At 40.9% G+C, this 18,618-nt stretch overlaps 1 protein-coding gene across 2 annotated transcripts in view; it reads left to right on the top strand.

The window, feature by feature from the left end:
• Zzef1 (zinc finger ZZ-type and EF-hand domain containing 1) overlaps positions 1-18,618 on the top strand; it is a 128,169-nt gene that overhangs the window by 20,177 nt on the left and 89,374 nt on the right. For both annotated transcript variants that reach the window (XM_041664185.1, XM_041664184.1), the window contains exons 3-9: positions 1,000-1,194; positions 3,264-3,435; positions 4,040-4,239; positions 5,662-5,872; positions 12,048-12,164; positions 12,993-13,171; positions 15,511-15,609. In XM_041664185.1, the coding sequence (XP_041520119.1) occupies positions 1,000-1,194; positions 3,264-3,435; positions 4,040-4,239; positions 5,662-5,872; positions 12,048-12,164; positions 12,993-13,171; positions 15,511-15,609 (1,173 nt within the window). The remainder of the gene's footprint in view (positions 1-999; positions 1,195-3,263; positions 3,436-4,039; positions 4,240-5,661; positions 5,873-12,047; positions 12,165-12,992; positions 13,172-15,510; positions 15,610-18,618) is intronic.

Genomic DNA, 18,618 nt, shown 5'->3' with positions numbered 1-18,618 from the left:
GAGACAGCAAAGGATTCTAAACATGGCAGGTGTGTAGTCTGTGTCACATCTTTATAAGATTACTCAGGATAATGGTCCATGAGAGGCAGGTGACATTTGGGGAGTTACTCAACTTCCAAGTGGGCATCTGAGCAGGAGGTGTTGAGGCTGACAAAAAGATGGAGGAGCAGACTTCAAATGAATCACACACTGGGGAGAAGGACCTAGACTGGTGGGAAGAACGGGAGGAGGGAGTGGAGGAGTGTTCCCCACCCTGCCTTCTTCTTGCTCTCTTGTAAGTCACCTGAATTTCATTTCCACCATTATAAAGCAAGGCTACCAGGACCTTCGCTACCCCTGGACAACATGCTACATTTCACTGTATTGTGAGGGCCAAGTGAGGCAGTATATGTCAAGTACTTCATATCTCATAAGATTCTTTCAGAAACTGACATTGGCAGCAGATGTTTTGTTATTAGGATTTTAGCTTAAACACTAAGTTCCAAGGGATTGACTCTGTATTCTGGCCCCTGTGGGCACCAGACATACACATATGTACATATGTACACGCAAGCAAAACTCATACATGCAAGATAAAAATAACTATATCAGCCGGGCAGTGGTGGCACACGCCTTTAATCCCAGCACTTGGGAGGCAGAGGCAGGCAGATCTCTGTGAAGAGCTAGTTCCAGAACAGGCTCCAAAGCTACAGAAAAACCCTGTCTCGAAAAACCAACCAAACAAACAAAGAAAGCTATATAATTTTTTAGAAAAGATTTATTTTTTTAACTGCTAAGCTATCTCTCCAATCCCTAAAATAAGTTCTTAAATTGAGGTTGCTACTTGTTCATTTCTTTAAAACCTATTTATATTTTTAAGTAATTAAAGCTCAAAATTTGAGTAGAGTTAGTGACTGCTTTTAATTTAGCCATTTCAGAGGGAGCAGCAGGCACAGGATGTGGGAACTATTGTGGTGACTTCACCAAAACACCACAAAAAGATGGATTTTATGTCTTTAGGTTTCATCGACATATTTTCAGAGTCAAAGGAGGGCCTTGGCACTCACTCATCAATGATATTGCGCTTCCTGCATCGCAATCGGATCTCAAGTATGGTGATTCCCTACCCAATGTTAGACCACTGCAATAACATGTGCACCATGCGGTCATCAGTTCTGAAGGAGTCTCTGGATCAACTGGTACAGAAAGAAAAAGGTATGTGCACGGGAGAGTCTCCTGAAAATGCTCTCCCATTATTTCTTGTAGTGTTTAGTAATAGGGTGATTCAGTTCTTCCTTGTGCCTGTATTTCTCAAAATATATAACCAGTTTCTAATGTTCTCCCTGCCTCCTTGCCTGTGTCTGATGACTTGAGTTTATATAAAAGCCATATACAGTGGTGCACATCTATAATCCCAGCATTCCAGTGTTGAGGTGGGAAACACAGGCAGGAAAATCTGCTGAAAGCTTGTAGGCTAGCTAGTCTGAGTGCAGCAGCAGAAACAAGAGAGACCCTGCCAAGCCAGGCAGTAGAGGCAGGCAGATCTCTTTGAGTTTGAAGACCACCCTGGTCTACAGAGTGAATTCCAGTACAGGCTCCAAAGCTACGCAGAGAAACCCTGTCTCAAAAACAAAACAAAATAACAACAACAAAAAACTTAGAGAGAAAGACCCTGCCTCTCAGAAAGGTGGAGAGTGAGAACTGACTCTTGAGATGTGTTTTCTGACCTCCATGTGTATGCTGTGATGTACATGTAGCCCCACCTCTACTCATTAAATTAAAAAAAAAATTAGTAGGGTATACTATATAAAACTTCAAAGTTTCTCCCAGCAAAAATGTAAGCAATCAACATAGACATCCAGGAGCAAAATATGTTTTCTATCATGTTAATGACCCATTTGGCTGAGTTTTTGGAGTTTGGGTTTTTTTTTTTTTTGATAAGTATTCTTGGTCAGTTAATTCACTTTACCATGTCAGTAAACAGCCAAGTAAATATTAGTTTTTATAGGTGCATGGACTTATATTTGTAGTGTATGTGTGTGTGTGTGTGTGTGTGTGTGTGTGTGTATATATATATATATATATATATATATATATATATATATATATATAACTACAAATGTGTAAACAGTAAATGACTTGGTTTTTCTTTTTTTTTTTTTTTTTTTTTTTTTTTTAATATTTATTTATTTATTTATTATGTATACAATATTCTGTCTGTGTGTATGTCTGCAGGCCAGAAGAGGGCACTAGACCTCATTCCAGATGGTTGTGAGCCACCATGTGGTTGCCGGGAATTGAACTCAGGACCTTTGGAAGAGCAGGCAATGCTCTTAACCACTGAGCCATCTCTCCAGCCCTGACTTGGTTTTTCAAAACCAGACTATTGCCGGCAACAGTGCTGTACAACTTTAAACCCAGCACTTGGGTAGCAGAGGCAGGCAGATTTCTGAGAGCTCGAGGCCAGCCTGGTCTCCAGATAAATTCCAGGACAGCTATTACACAGAGAAAACCTGTATTGAAAAGCCAAAATCAAAACCAAACCAAACAACACAAAACAAAAACCCAAAACAAACAAAAAACCAGACTATTAACCAGGAAGAAAATGGGAGAGAGTAGAACTAGAAAACACTCAAAAATATTAGTTACTTCAAAAGCCTAATTTGGGCCAGCAAGATAGCTCAGCAACTGAAGGCACCTGTGATTGTTTTCAATATTGATGACCTGAGTTTCATCCCAGAACCCACAATGGTAGAAGGAGAAAAGCATCTCTTATAATTTACCCTCTGTAACCCAGACTCAGAAAGACAATTATCACATGTACTCACTCATAAGTGGTTTTAAAACATAAAGCAAAGAAAACCAGCCTACAAATCTAGAGAACCTAGACAACAATGGGACCCTAAGAGAGACATGCATAGATCAAATCTACATGGGAAGTAGAAAAAGACAAGATCTCCTGAGTAAATTGGGAGCATGGGGACCTTGGGAGAGGGTTAAAGGGGAGGGGCGAGGTAGGGAGGGGAGCAGAGAAAAATGTAGAGCTCAATAAAAATCAATAAAATTAAAAACTAAATTAATAATAATAATAATTTACCCTCTGACCTCCACACCTGCATAATGAGAAGATGGGGTAGTCATTGGCCAGTGGGTTTTTGGAAGGAGTCTTCTAAGGAATGTTAGATTTTGCTGCCAAAGTGTTAAGCATGTTTCTGTTAGATATTTTAAATGACCATTTTCATTTTCCCTTTGTAAAATAGCTAAGCTTTGGTGTTTTCCTGCAGAAAGCCCTGGAGACCTAGCCAGAAGCCCGGAAATGGACAAACTCAAGTCGGTAACAAAGTGCTATGCTTATATAGAAACATCCTCCAACCCTGCAGACATCTACAGGATGACAAATGGAGAAACATCATCCTACTGGCAGTCAGATGGTAGTGCCCGCTCACACTGGATACGGTGGGTAGTACATGTTTTATTTGTTTAAAATCTAGAACGTGGCCTGGGGAGATGGCTCTTCTAGGAGGTAAAATAGAAGTCCTCACCATGTTTCCTCTTAGCTCACCTATAAATGAGGAGTATACTCAGCTTTTTGAATGCAGTTTAGAATTGCTTCTTGACTAGTAAAAGAATGTTCATATTGTCCATTTCTGCTTATACTAATAGCTTAAAAGGAAATATAAAATTAGCCTAACAGAGCGACTTTGTAGAGATTTAGGGAGGCCATACAATCCTTGAAATACATAGGTAGCATCTCAGGTTAGTCGTTTAGAAATCCATCTTAGCCAGGCAGTGGTGGCACATGTCTTTAATCCCAGCGCTCAGAAAGCAGAGGCAGGTGGATCTCTGTGAGTTTGATGCTATCCTGGTCTACAGAGCAAGTTCCAGGTCAGCCAGAGATACAGAGAGAAACCCTGTCTTGCAAGCACGCCCCCCCTCCCGCCCCAAGAAAAGAAAGAAATCCATCTTTACACGTACCAGATGCAAGGTCCAGAGTTGGGGCTGTGGCCCCACCAGTGCTTGGCCCATGTAACACAGGTGGTTTCTGTGGTCTGTTTTCCAGTTTGAAGATGAAGCCAGATGTCGTGCTCAGGCATCTTTCCATTGCAGTGGCTGCCACCGACCAGAGCTACATGCCACAGCAAGTGACAGTGGCAGTGGGAAGGAGTGCCAGTGATCTGCAGGAAGTACGAGACGTGCACATCCCCAGCAATGTCACTGGCTACGTGACACTGCTAGAAAATGCCAACATCAGTCAGCTCTGTGAGTCCAGTGGAAGTGGGTTATGATGAGAGGAACGGCGGGGATTTTGTTTTAAGCCTTAGGACAGCTTCTGAAGTCTTGACAGTTGATTTGTTTTTATTACACCCACAGGAAAATCATCATTATTTTATCTACTAATTACAAAAACTTTAAAAAAGCAATAAAGCCTTTCTATAATTAAAAGTATATTGTTATTTTCTTACTGGGAAACTTAACAAACATGGACAAACAAAAAGTATTCAAAATCTTTCTACAGAGAGGTTGTCGAGTCACAGCTGCTTTGGTGTGGTCCTTTCCAAACCACTTCTTGTGTTTATGAATTTGTTTGTGTTTATACGTACATATATAAAAAGCACTCTTTAATAGAAATAGGATTATATATATTTGCATGTAGTATATACATAGCATTTCCCAAAGATTATAATATTCTGCTCACATTCTTTTGTATTTTTATTGTTGTTTTTTGGTTTTTGAGATAGGATCTCACCTTGTAATTCTGGCTGTTCTGAACTCTCTATGTAGTCCAGGTTGGCCTGGAACTCATAGAGATCCGCCTGCCACTGCCTCCCGAGTGCTGGGATTAAAGGTGTGTGCCACCATGCCGGGCTCTTTTGTATTTTTAATATGTTGTTTATAATATGTTTAATATCTCATATAGTGATGATGCCCTTTTTTTAAGAGTTGTAAAAATGTTTCAATTCCAACCTACCCTTTGTTCTTGGACATTTATATTTTTAATTTTCTATATTATAAACTTTTTCATACATAGCATTTTGGAAGTAACAGTTTTTATTTCATTTAGGGAGCCAGAATGCTTCATGTCTTATTTCTTTTAATGCTTTCCTAGTCTAAAAGTGCTTTTCTTTTGCTCAAAGGAACTGGGCCTACAGAGCTACTGTCTCTGTATCTCACCCCTACACAAAGAAGTAGTTATGCTTGTAGAGTAGAAGCTTTCTGCCTTAGGCTGTGGCACTTTTTTCTCTAAATTGTGTCCTTTTAAATGGCTTCCCTTGTGACATATGAACGTGAGTCATGTCTACATCCACTATTTGGACTTAGTTGTTAAAAAGACCCTCTCACAACTGTCTCAGAGCCAGATACTGAAACTGCAAACTCTAGGATTCTAGAAAGGTTCAAACCATGCATTAAGTGGGAATTTATAAAATGTATTTTACAAGATTCATAAAATTCTGAAGAACTTTTATAAATCACTTCTAACTTTACACATTTTTCTTACAGTTTCTTAGATTTCTCACCGTTTTTGTGACAGGTTAATTCTATGCTAGTTCTATTGTACACATTATTTCTGTTACCAAAATATATCTTTACAATTTTCCATTTTGCTTTTAGTTGAGAGCCTACCATTTGTTGACCCTTTAAAGACATTAATCTAGCGCTGAACTTGTTGTTTGTGCTCTACAGATGTCCAGATAAACATAAAGCGTTGTCTTAGTGATGGATGTGACACTAGGATTCATGGTCTGAGGGCTGTTGGCTTTCAGAGAGTTAAGAAATCGGGAGTCTCAGTCTCTGATGCCTCTGCAATATGGTACTGGTCTCTGCTGACATCCCTGGTGACAGCTTCTATGGAGACAAATCCTGCCTTCGTCCAGACCGTGCTGCACAATACTCAGTAAGTCAGTACAGTTCCCTTGTTGTCAAGGTGCACTTCTTCAGCCTCCAGGGAGCATCCTGACTAACCCTGCCTCAGGACGCTGCTCCTCTGATGTTCTGTTCGTAGACTAAAGAAGTGTCTGTTCCACCTTCTGCTCTGCTGACACAGTTCCTCCAGTGTCTTTCTTCATTAGCTCATTAGTTCCCTGACCTGAAGTCAGCCATGCTGTCTCTACTCCTTATGCATCAGAAACAGTTAAGCATTTATGTAACATTTACTATTAGACAGAGCATTTAAAATGTTGGCTTGTTTTACCTGCAGATACTGAAGTGCTTCTGTAAGTCATCTTCATTTTGTAGGTTGAGGATCTAGTGATCTTCCAGAGTCACACGACCAGGCAGGGATGAGTCACTTTGGATCTAGGTTTTTGGACTCTCATGTTGGGAACTCTTTTCACTAGTGAGTTAAATATTTTCAGTGATAGTAAACTAAGTTTTCTCTTGTTGAAGGGGCCCCACAGTCAAGTAGCAACATGTAGAGCAAAAGCCCCAGCACTGGGGAGGTGTAGATGGGATTGATGCAAATTTGAAGTGAGTCTGCATTTTATGGCAAATTCCAGCTAGACAGGGCTACTTAGTAAGACCCTGATTTTTAAAAGGTGCTTCTGTAATAATGAATTGCTAGTATATTGCATGTGGGTTCATAACAGAATGCATCATTAGTATAGCTGTCAAGTATGGGTATGAAGGAGGAGTCTAGTATTTATTCTCCTGTCCGTTTTTGAGATTAGTGTTATTTAGTACAACTTGTCAGTAAGTGACACTGCTGGCAATGCTGAATCAGTCGGGAAGCAGTGGCTACCCCCCATCCTTCAGTCCTGCCTTAAAATCATTTTTATTGCTGGGAATGTACATGTAGTATACACAGATGAACAGGCACACAAAAATAAAAACAAAGATAAAAAACTGGATTAAGTGTGGTGGTGGTGGTGGTGGTGCACACATTTAGTCCCAGTACTTGGAAGGCCAAGACAAGTGGATCCCTCAGTTCAAGGCCAGTTTGATCTACAGACCTAGACTGCAGATTTTGACTCTGGAGAGTTCCTGCAGAACTTTGCAGCTGATTTGATTCCGGAATGTTAGCACCTGACTTTTGTGCCTACTACGTTTTGTGTCCACTACCTTCTGTTTGAAGTATGTAAATCTTATCTGAGTGCTTCTTAAAAGGTTCAAAGCCTATGTAAAACTTGGTTGTGGGAAGACTCAGAAAACAGATGTTCTGTGACTGGAAATTGCTTTGGCATTTGTCTCTTTGCAGAGCTTCAGATAAGAGGCTATGGTATGGGGAAATTGACTTGCTAAAGGTGTAAATTGTGTAACAATAAAAAAGACTTTTGCAAAGGTAAAGTCAGTCAGTTCACCAGAAGTTGTTTTCTCTGTAGCTACAAAGCTAAAAGTCATCCTGGAGAGACCCTGTTTCTTCCAGGAACCTGCTTGAACCAAACACCTGATGCAACACTTTACCCCTCTGAAAATTGCAAGTCAATTATTTTGAAGAGTACTCTATGATTCTGGCGCGTCCGATTTTTCATCACAAATAGATTTGGGTTTTTAATTTCATTTTGCTTGACTCAGAAAGCCTTATTGTGTAGCCAGGCTGGCTTGCAACTCACAGTCTTCCTGTCTCAGCCTCCCAAGTGCTGGGATCCCAAGTGTGTGCCACCAGGCCTGGTTATGTTTTGCACTGACAAACGTATATGTATATGTAAATATATATGATATTGTGCAACAATGTCACAGAAGTGGTGCTATGCTCTCGTTGCATTCCATCTGGTAGCAAAACCACAGATTGTCATGTTTTTAGAACTGCTTGTGTCAACTTTGACTGTTGTCAGATTTTATTTTCAACTCTAGAATTATTTTTTTGTTGTTGTTATCGATTATTTGGTAAGGAGGTACTTTATGGCTATGTAAATCCCACCACCATCAAACTTTCTGTTTACATTAAGTAAGGCTTTACAGATCCCTGATTTATAGACTGGTTTATAGTTAACCACAGTTTTTTGTTTGTTTGTTTTTTCTTTTAGTTTTTCAAGACAGCATTTCTCTGTTTAGACCTAGCTATCCTAGAACTCACTCTGTCGACCAGGCTAGCCTTGAACTCACAGAGATCCACATGCTGTTGCCTCCCGAGTGCTGGGATTAAGGACATGCACCACCATTACCCTAACCAAGATTATTTTTTAATCTTTGTTTTTTGTGTGTGCCTGTTTGTCTATGTGTACACATGTGTGTCTTTCCCACAGAGACCAGAAGAGATTCTTGGATCTCTTGAAGTTGTAGGCACTTGTAAACAACTTGATGTAGGTGCCAGCACCTTGACAAAAACATCAAGTACTTGTAACCCCTGAACCATCTCTTTAGCCCTAACCACAGTTTTGAAGTTCACATGGTCCCAGATTTGATTGGTTAGGTAACCCCTTCGGTCTGAGTTTATGGGGTTTTTTTGTTTTTGTTTCTTCTTGTTGTTGTTTGTTTTGAGGTGTTTGTTTATTTGTTTGTTTGAGACAGGGTTTCTCTGTTTGACAGCCCTAGCTGTCCAGAAACGAGCTCTGTAGACAAAGCTGGCCTCAGACTGACAAGAGATCTGCCCGCCTCTGCCTTCAGATTGCTGGGATTAAAAGTGTGCACCACCACCGCCAGGCCTTTGTGTGTCCTTTTGTATTGTATCTCTATTTCTATCTGCTTGTCTGTCTAGCTCCTCGTTGTTCTTATAATTGTCATTATAAAATAGTTACCCTTCATATTTTTTCTTTTCACACAGGGCTTTGCTCTGTTACTACCTAAGCAAGGTCCTTGGAGAACGTTACTTTGAAACTCAGCTCAGCAAACTCACATTTACATCAAAATAAATATAGACACATATGTATATTCACACCTATATTTCTGTATCTCTAATACTAAGAACCGACATTACATGAGTATTTCCACCTCCAGTTCAGTACCATGAGACCCATTCTTGTTTTCTCTGTTTCTGGATCTGTCGTTTCCTTCTCAGATGGTAAGAAGTGGCTCCTGGTGTTTTTCATGCATTAACTTGCTTATTTTCTTAGTATTCCTCTATGCAACCAGGGTTCCTTGCCCCTGCCCTTGCAGAAAACCTCTACATATCCTTCCTGTTCCAGTGTCATTAATAGAGCCACTGATGTGAGCATCCTTGCCACGGTGCCTTTTTGTCCCCCGAGTTCCCATAACTTGTGTCATTCCACCCTCCTCATTCTGGTTGGCACCTTTATTCCATTACTGGTCTGTCCCTTTGTGCAGGTACCTCTCTCACTCTGCTCAGGCTCCATATCCAAGTATAGGTCAGCCACAGCGCCTCTGTCACCCACAGCTTCACCAGTGTGCACTGAGTTTTCAGAGGAGAGGAAGAACGTCTATCTTAGTTTTTGTTGTTTGTTCTGAGAAAGGGTCTCTTTACATGGCTTAGGCTATCTTGGAACTCACTATGTACACCGGGCTAACATTGAACTCATAGGGACCTGCCTGCCTCCGCCTCCTGAGTGCTGGAATTAAAGGTGTAGGCCACCACACCACAACCCCTTATTGGGGTTTATTTGTTTGTTTTGATGATGTACCATTTTGTGGCAGAATGTTTTTGCTCCATTTTCTTAGTATGTATGCAATAGTACTTTCACTTCCCCTGACTTTTAAAGTTCAGTTATCTAAAAAGCATTACAAAATGAAAAAATGTGCCTTGAGGAGAAATAACTAAAAATATATTTGGGACAGAGTAAATGTTTACTTATATGAGAGAAAATGAATACCACTCTATGTGATTTTGCCTTTATTGACACCTGCATCTGAGCATAGTTGCCAGCACAGCTCCAAATGTCTGGCAGGCAGGCAGGGAAAACCAGAGTAGAGAGGAAACTGACATTGTGTTAGGTTGCTGTATTGTTTGTATTTTCAAGTGCAGAAATCGTCAAGCATGGTGACAAACATCTATAATTCCAACACTTGTGAGACTGGGGCAAGAGGATTGCCATGAGCTAGAAATCAGCATGGGCTATGAAGTGAGTTTAAGCTGAGCCTGGGCTACATAGCAAGATCCTGTCATAAGAAAACAAAATAAAGGGCTGATTGATACTTTGCCTAACATGTAAGAGACCCTAGGTTCAATCCTTAGGACTACCAAAAACCAACCAAACAAACAAACAAAAACCCCTACCCTAAATAAATAATAATGGAATAGAGAGATGGCTTAGTAGTTGAGAATGCTTGTGCTCTTACAGAAGACTGTGGATCAGTTCCCCAAACCCCTATCCAGAAGCTCACAAACACCAGTAACTTCAACTCCAGGGCATCTGACACCCTCTTCTGTTCCTCTCAGTCATGTTCTTTTGTGTACAAAGACACACAGAGATTTCAATCTCTCTCTGTGTCTCTCTCATGTAACCCAGGCTGACCTCAAACTTGTAATTCTCCTGCTTCACATATATTCTATATGTGTGTGTGTAAGCCTATATGTGTGTATACACACACATACTATATATTCTGGTGTGAGCCACCATGCTTGGCTTATGATGTTTTCATGCATTCTTGGCATACCTTCAAGTGTTTCAGGGTACAATCATGTACTCAGTGCACCTTTAGCATCCAATAATCACCTGTTAAATAAATTTAAAGCAAACATTAAGGTGAAAAGGCCAAAAGACCACAACAGACATAGAAAATGTGATGGTGCTGATCTCCCGAGGAATCAACAAAATTTGTGGCACCTCTTTAGATGCCATAGATTCTAAGGTTCTGGTACAAAGCAAACTTTCTACTAAATCCACGCAGCACTGTCTTGGGGACAGTTTTCATGAGTCTGTGTCTTTTATACTTAACTCTTAACATGAGTTCCAGGTAGCCAAGGAAGTCTTTACACAGGGAACTCGTCCAGAAAAGGAAAAAAGTGAAACATGTAGTGCGACATTTTATTCTTTTGGGGCCACCACCCAACTCACAAATAAAGGTCACACACAGAGCTTATTCTTAATCATAAATGCCTGGCCTTAGCTTGGCTTGGTTCTAGCCAGCCATTTATTTATTTATTTGTTTGTTTGTTTATTTATTTTATAAATATTTATTTATTTATTTATTATGTATACAATATTCTGTCTGTGTGTATGTCTGCAGGCCAGAAGAGGACACCAGACCTCATTATAGATGGTTGTGAGCCACCATGTGGTTGCTGGGAATTGAACTCAGGACCTTTGGAAGAGCAGGCAGTGCTCTTAACCACTGAGCCATCTCTCCAGCCCCCTGTTTATTTATTTTGAGATGAGGTTTCTCTGTAACTTTGGAGCCTGTCCTGGAACTAGCTCCTTTTTTTAATTATTTATTTTTATTTTATGTACTTTGGTGTTTTGCCTGCATGTACGTCTGTGTTAGGGTGTTGAATCCCCCTGGAACTGGAGTTACAGACAGTTATGAGCTGCCATGTGTATGCTGGAACTTGAATCCAGCTCCTCTGGAAGAGCAGCCAGTCTCTTAACTGCTGAGCCATCTCTCTAGCCTTGGAACTAGCTCTTGTAGACAAGGCTGGCCTTGAACTCAAAAAGATCTGCCTGCCTCTGCCTCCTGAGTGTTAGGATTAAAGGCGTGCGCCACCACTGCCCGGTTTAGCCAGCTTTTCTTATTTTAACTCATCTACCTTTTGCTTCTGGACTTTTATCTTTCTCTATTTGTTTATACCTTAATGTTCCTTCTTACTCCATGGCTGGCTGAGTGGCTGACCCCTGACATCCTCCTCCCATTGTTCGCCCTCCTCTGTTCTCTCCTCCCAGATTTCTCCTACTTATACTCTCTGCCTGCTAGCCCCGCCTATCCTTGCTCCTGCCTCATTCTTGGCCATTCAGCGCTTTATTAGACCATCAGGTGTTTTAGATAGGCAAAGAATCACAGCTTCACAGAGTTAAACAAATGCAGCATTAAAAAAAGCAACATATCTTAAAATAATATTCCCTAACAGAAACAAAACTGTTTAGTATATGACTCCTAGGGAAACAATATTTGTATTGCACACCAGGCTCTCCACAGGAATACTCTCTACTAGCTCAAAAGATTCTTCAGCATAAGATATGATGGTGCCCTGTTGTCTAGTGTCATGTCTGGCCTTGCTCTGATTGCACATGTTACTTTTCTAGGAAGGCACTGCAGCACATGCCACCACTGTCCCTCTCACCAGGATCTACAGACTTCTCAACTTTCCTGTCTCCCAATGTTCTGGAAGAAGTGGACAGCTTCCTCGTAAGGATAACTAGGTAAAATCAAGGATGCTGAGGTGAACAATTTGTGTGGGGTGGAGGGCATATATTCTCATTCAGTTCTTAAGAAAAATTTAGAAGAATGTTTCCACTAAAAATGATTCATTTTTAGTAACCAAAGAGAAAGTGAAATAATCCGTCCTAATTCAATTAACCCTGGTAACCTTTAATATCCCTTGACCTTAAGAATTGGGGTACAGAGGAAGTGGGCCTCTGATTTGTTTAGAAGAGATATATCCAAGGCTAAGATTGTGGTCTTAAGTTAGCTTGCTTACATATAGACTAACAAGCCTAGTTAGTTGCCTATAGAACTGGAAAAGTTGCCTACTTAACTTTATAGAATGGAACACTTGGTGTGAAGACATTTGCTGCCCACAGCAAGCCCTCAGGACATTAACTATTCCCTGAGATACACAGATAGCTTCCAGTTTCCATTATGGTGTGTTTGGAAAGGCACAGATGTATAAAGGGGGTGGATCTAGTAGTTCTCATGCTTCTTAAGTTATGCACCTTTAGCTCTGTGTCCAACCCAGCTCATTCCCAAGGATTCCTGGTGGAGACTGGCTGCAGTAGTTCATTTATCTTTGATTTAATAAATTGCTTTGTATTATTAACGTTTCAAAGGTGAGGATTTAATTTTCTGACCCTCGAGTTGATTCTGTTTTTCCTTGGACTATCTTAAGGATTTTGAAACCGCATTTCTAGTAAACATCTAGGGAGCACATGACAGGTTAATTTTACTTATAGGGATTGATTGTATAGGTTTGAGTTGTCTGGTTTTCTTGTATTTTAGGAAGTGAAAAGTTTTTTGCTTGTTCTTTGTAGCTGCTGTTCTACTCCAGAGGTAGAATTGACTCTTCTGGCTTTTGCACTAGCAAGAGGAAGTATTGCCAAAGTGATGAGCTCTCTGTGTACCATCACTGACCACTTGGACACACGCTATGATGCCTCATCTCTCATCTCATCCATGGCATCTGTCAGGCAGAACCTGCTCCTGAAATATGGTAAATGACCTGGGCATGATGGAAATGCTGGCAGTGGAAAATAATAATGCTACCCTTTCCAGGTGCCCTTTGGCCTCTTCTGGTCTTTCTGGATAGTGAGTAGACTGGGTTGTAATAGTGGTATCCTGATCACTGGATGAGCACATCTTCTGATGACTAGATTTTCTCTAGAACTGGTAGGAGGAAGATATCTATGGGTCATTTATGGCAGATTGGCAGAAGACATCCATGTGTCTTCTGATGGTTCTTGGATTTTCTAGTACAATGACTTGGGTGTGGTAGCTATTTTGAGCACGGCCATCTTTGGTGAAGTATAGGTGTGTGTCATTGTGTTGGTAGAGAGACTTGGGAAGTTAGAGTATTTCTCATTTGGAGGGAGGGAGCTCACTGAGTTCTGGTGCAGGAGGATCATTGCCTCCACAACATAGCTGCTCAGGAACAGTGTATGCCTGCCATTGATTTCCCTGCCTGGGTCCATCTCAACACTTTGTTGATGACCTAGCATGAGAACCCAGTGCATCTCAACCCAGTGCCCATAAAACTGTTCACAGTGATTGCTAAGTTCAGTGATTGATCCTGTCCTCTTCAGTATTATAGACATTTCTGGGATATTCCCACTATGGTGTTTGTACAATATAATACAACTTTATGATTTATTTTATGTTTAACTTTTAAAGTCAGACAATTGTCTTATCAATCCATTTTCTCTCTACACTAGCAAAGTCTCTGGAGAAACCGTGAGCCAGGAACAGGCATGACTGGGTGGGAAGTTGAGGTGGCATCTAGAAGCTGAAGTGTTTTTAAGAAATATTAACCAGGGGCTGGAGAGATGGCTCAGAGGTTAAGAGCACTGCCTGTTCTTCCAGAGGTCCTGAGTTCAATTCCCAGCAACCACATGGTGGCTCATAGCCTTCTATAATGAGATCTAGTGCCCCTTCTGGTCAGCAAGCATACATACAGATAGAACACTGTATACATAATAAATAAATAAATCTTTAAAAAAAAGAAATATTAACCATTCTTATTGGGGTTGTTGGGACAGGGAGCAGAAGAGAGAGGAAGAGTATGGAGGGGACTGCATATGACTAACAGTGATTAGTTCTGGCTATTCTAGAGCTTAGTGGGTGTTTGCTTTTATTTACTTCTTTATTTAGAGACAGGGTCTCACTATATAACTTTGGTTGGCTACTTAATCTGTAGACCAGGTTGGCCTCAAACTTACCTGCCTCTTGCCTCCTGCATCCTGAGAGTAAAGGTGTGTGCCACCACATCCAACTTATTATATTATTATAAAACAATAATTTTTTTAGTTCATTGTAGCAAAATTTGACTTTTTTTATTCTTTAAACTTTCAGAATTTTCCTGCATTTATTTATTTATTTATTTATTTATTTATTTATTTATATTTGTTATTGTTGTATGACATGGGGATGTGCACATATGCCACAGTGCCTGTATGGAGGTCTGAGGACAGCTTCGGGGAGTCAGTTCTTTCCTTCCTCCATTAGATTCAAGGATTGACTTCAGCTCATTGAGTCATCGCATCACCCTCCTGCAGATAATTTAAAGAAAGAAGAGCTAAAACATTATGTATTTAAATATGGATTCAATAAAACTGATTTTTTACTTCAAACAATATCTTAGGAATCCTTCCACATGTTTAATATATAGTATTCATCTATATATTGAAATGTACTTTGTTTCTGAAAAGTGATTTTTCTAGACTACTCCTTAAAGTAGTGCTTTCAGGAAAGCATGTAGTGGTAGTATCGACTTTTGTCTACTGTTACCATCTTATTTGGCCTTTTATTCATCTATTTAAAATATTTTAAGATTTATTTTTATTACTCTTTAATTATGTGGGTGTAGTATGTCTTTGTTTGGGTATGGTCACATGAGCGCAGACACCCTTAGGGTCCAGAAAAAGGTGTCGATCCTCAGAGCTTAGTTATGAGTTGTGAGCCATTTGATGTGGGTGCTGGGAACTGAACTCAGGTTCTCTTGAAAGAACATATGTACTCTTAACTGCTGATACATCTCCCAGCACTTCCTCCCCCAATTTTTTAAAAATTACATTTACGTGTGTGTAACATATGTGCGTGTAGGCATGCATGCACTTTGTGAAAGTCAGAAACAACTTGGAGGAGTCAGTTCTTTCCTTCTTGCACTGTGTGGATCCTGAGTTGCAAACTTGGGTCATCAGATTTGGCAGCATCGTGCTGGCCCCTGTTTTGCCTTTTGTACAGGTAAGCTTTAGCAGTCTGGGTAGGCATAGGCTCTACTAATTTCATCTTTTTGTGGACCTAGCTTAAAAATTGCCTTATCTTTTCTTTGGTCAGGTAAACCTCTCCAGTTGACTCTTCAGGCTTGTGATGTCAAAGGGAAAGAAGATAAGTCAGGACCTGAAAACCTCCTTGTGGAGCCATGGACAAGAGATGGTAAGTGCTAGATGGTCTATTGCTAGTATGCACAGGAAGTAGGTATGTGAACTCAAACTCTGGCCTTGAAATTTTTCAGATGTTGGTGTTTTTGGTGTGTTGTGAAAATAAAATTTTTAAATGTGTATATTAGTGTTTTGCCTGTGTGTATGTATGTGCATATGTGTGCCTAGTGCCCTAGGAGGCAAGTTTGAGGGCATCATATCTCCTGGAATGGTTGTGAGCCCACATAAGAGCTAGGAACTGAATTGAAGTCAGCAAGTACTGGTAATTACAAAACCATTTCTTCAGCCCCTAGATGTTAGTGGATTTTGTTGTTTTGAGACAGGGTTTCATTGTGTAGCCCAGGCTAGCCTTTAACTGAAGGCAGTCCTTTTGCTTTAGCTTCCTAAGTACTGGGATTACAGGCATGGGTCACCAAAGATTTAGTCTTCACCTCAGGTTGGCAGCAGTGACTTCTGTACACTCTGGTTTAGCTGTTGCCTAGATGGGTAATGACCTGTAACAGCATTAAGTATTTGACAGCCTGGGGCTGTTCAAAATTGAAGTTTTAGAAAGCAAGGACTCCTCTTCTTGGAATAGAAAAAGTGACTGCATTTTTTTTTTTCCAAGACAGGTTTTTTTCTGTGTAGCCTTGGCTGTCCTGGAACTCACTCTAGATCAGGCTGGGCTCCAATTCAGAGATTTGCCTGCCTCTGCCTCCCGGGTGCTGGTATTAAAGGCGTGCACCACCACATTTAATTGTTTTTAAGTTTAAATGGTCTTTCTGTTGAGTTGGTTTAAAGTGTTGAGAAAGGCAGTGGGTCCTTATCCCCAAATATCTGAGAGCATCTCTAAGAACATTACAGCTGCTCTGGAATTTGATGTGTTGAAGGCAACCTTTTCATTACTAGCACAAATGTATGTTTGTATGTGCTTCATTCTGCTGTAGGCTCTTTCCCCCAAACAGATGTGTTCATGAGCCTTCCCCCCACCTCGGTAGCCTTGATCCATGCTTGCGCGTGTCTCTTTTCTATTCACTATACTGCTTTGAATATTACTGATTCAGTAAAGTGGGATGTCCTAGCCCTTCCTGCTGTAGATTTGGTTTTGCTGTAGCTTTCCTTGGAGCCTGCAGGCTTTCATTTCTCCAGCATTGTCTCTTCCCCATACTGTTTCCTGTGTTCATTCTCGGCACCATTGACACTCCCAGTTGCACTCCTGTCCTTGGTGACTTTTAAGCAATAGATTTTGCACAAGATGGTTCCTTACACTCCTGAGCCCCTTAGCTTCCACAAAGAGCTTTCCTTCACTGCATCCATATGTCTTCCTCACTGAAAGTCACAGCAGGCCATTAGCTTGCCTGCCACCAAAAGATGGAGGTGTGGTAGGATCTTGGAAAGAGGTGGTGGCAGCTTTTTGCCCCTTTATCATCCCTTCACTTGTCAGAGTCAAAATGACTTTGCAAAAGATCCTCTGCAATTTTCCTCTACTCTAAAGAATATTAACTTTTGCCGGGTGGTGGTGGCGCACGCCTTTAATCCCAGCACTCGGGAGGCAGAGGCAGGCGGATCTCTGTGAGTTCGAGACCAGCCTGGTCTACAAGAGCTAGTTCCAGGACAGGCTCCAAAACCACAGAGAAACCCTGTCTCGAAAAACCAAAAAAAAAAAAAAAAAAAAAAAAAAGAATATTAACTTTTGTTTCTGTTATGTGTGGAACTAGCATTTTCTGGCATCAGAATGTGGACTTTTTGGTGCAGTTGTATTTTGAGAGAGGATCTTGCTGTATCACCCAGGCTGACTTCATGATCCTCCTGTCCTGGACTTCTGTCCTGGGACTACAGGTATATTCTCTGCCTTATTACAGTATTCTACCCACTGCCTGCTTTTACATTATCCCCCCACCTACTTACAGTACTCCCCAAACTGCTATAAAGTATCCCTCCATATGCTTTACAGTATTTCCCTCTCCTTTACAATGTGGGTTTTTACCACTGTTCAGTCTGAAAAATCTACATACATAGACATCTCTTACCTGTAAGATACTTTTGCTTGCCTTGTCCCTAGCCTCATTTGAATACTTCCTTATTCTCTCTGGATCCTTCGCCAGCCACCTCCCCTTCCTACTTCCTTTACCTTGGATGGGTGAATTTTTAGATTGGACTATGGCAGGTAGATTTTCTGTTTTTTTGTGGCTTAGGGTGTGGAGTGTGGACAGAAGCCCTCAACTTATCTTAGACACTCCTCACACAACTCTGACTGTCTGGAAACTTGGGCCTGAAGAGCCAGTGCAAGAGGAACACCATTTGTTTTCCCTTTCTCTTAGAACAGTAAAAACTCTCTGATTGGCACACATCTAGTTTCTTCTCTGTCTAGGATGTTTCAGTTTTGGGAACCCAAAGAAGGCTCAGGGAAGGAATCTTAACATTTGAGGCAGCTGATGTTCCTTAACTTCTGAATGGAAGTTATTGCCACTAATGCTTGGGTCTTTAAGGGATGACTGGCTAATAGGAGCTGGAGGGACAGATGCATTAAATTCTTTAACTCTGTGACTGGTTAAGTTTTTATTTCTGTTATTGGCAGGTAGGGAGCAGCTGACTGGGCATGGCGGTGCACACCTATAATCTTAGCGTTCAGCAGTGTGAGGTAGGAATATCAGATGTTCAAGGCCAGCATAGGCTATATACTATATAGTGATAGCTTGTCTCAAAAAAAAAAAAGCTAAATGACAAGACAAGGAAACACAGAGTTAATTTTTAAGTATATATGCTTATACATGTGAGTATGAGTGTGTGAATGCAGGTATACTGTGCCACAGCAGGCATGTATAAGTTACAGAACAAGCCGGGCGATGGTGGCGCATGCCTTTAATCCCAGCACTCGGGAGTCAGAGGCAGGCGGATCTCTGTGAGTTCAAGACCAGCCTAGTCTACAGAGCTAGTTCCAGGACAGGCTCCAAAGCCACAGAGAAACCCTGTCTCGAAAAACCAAAAAAAAAAAAAGGTACAGAACAATCTCTTTTAGCCTTTA

The sequence above is a fragment of the Microtus oregoni genome, unplaced genomic scaffold (genome assembly GCF_018167655.1).
Source record: "Microtus oregoni isolate MIOR12 unplaced genomic scaffold, Mior012 000015F_ref0000493, whole genome shotgun sequence".
NCBI classification, from domain to species: domain Eukaryota; kingdom Metazoa; phylum Chordata; class Mammalia; order Rodentia; family Cricetidae; genus Microtus; species Microtus oregoni.
This window is presented reverse-complemented; position numbering and strand designations above follow the sequence as displayed.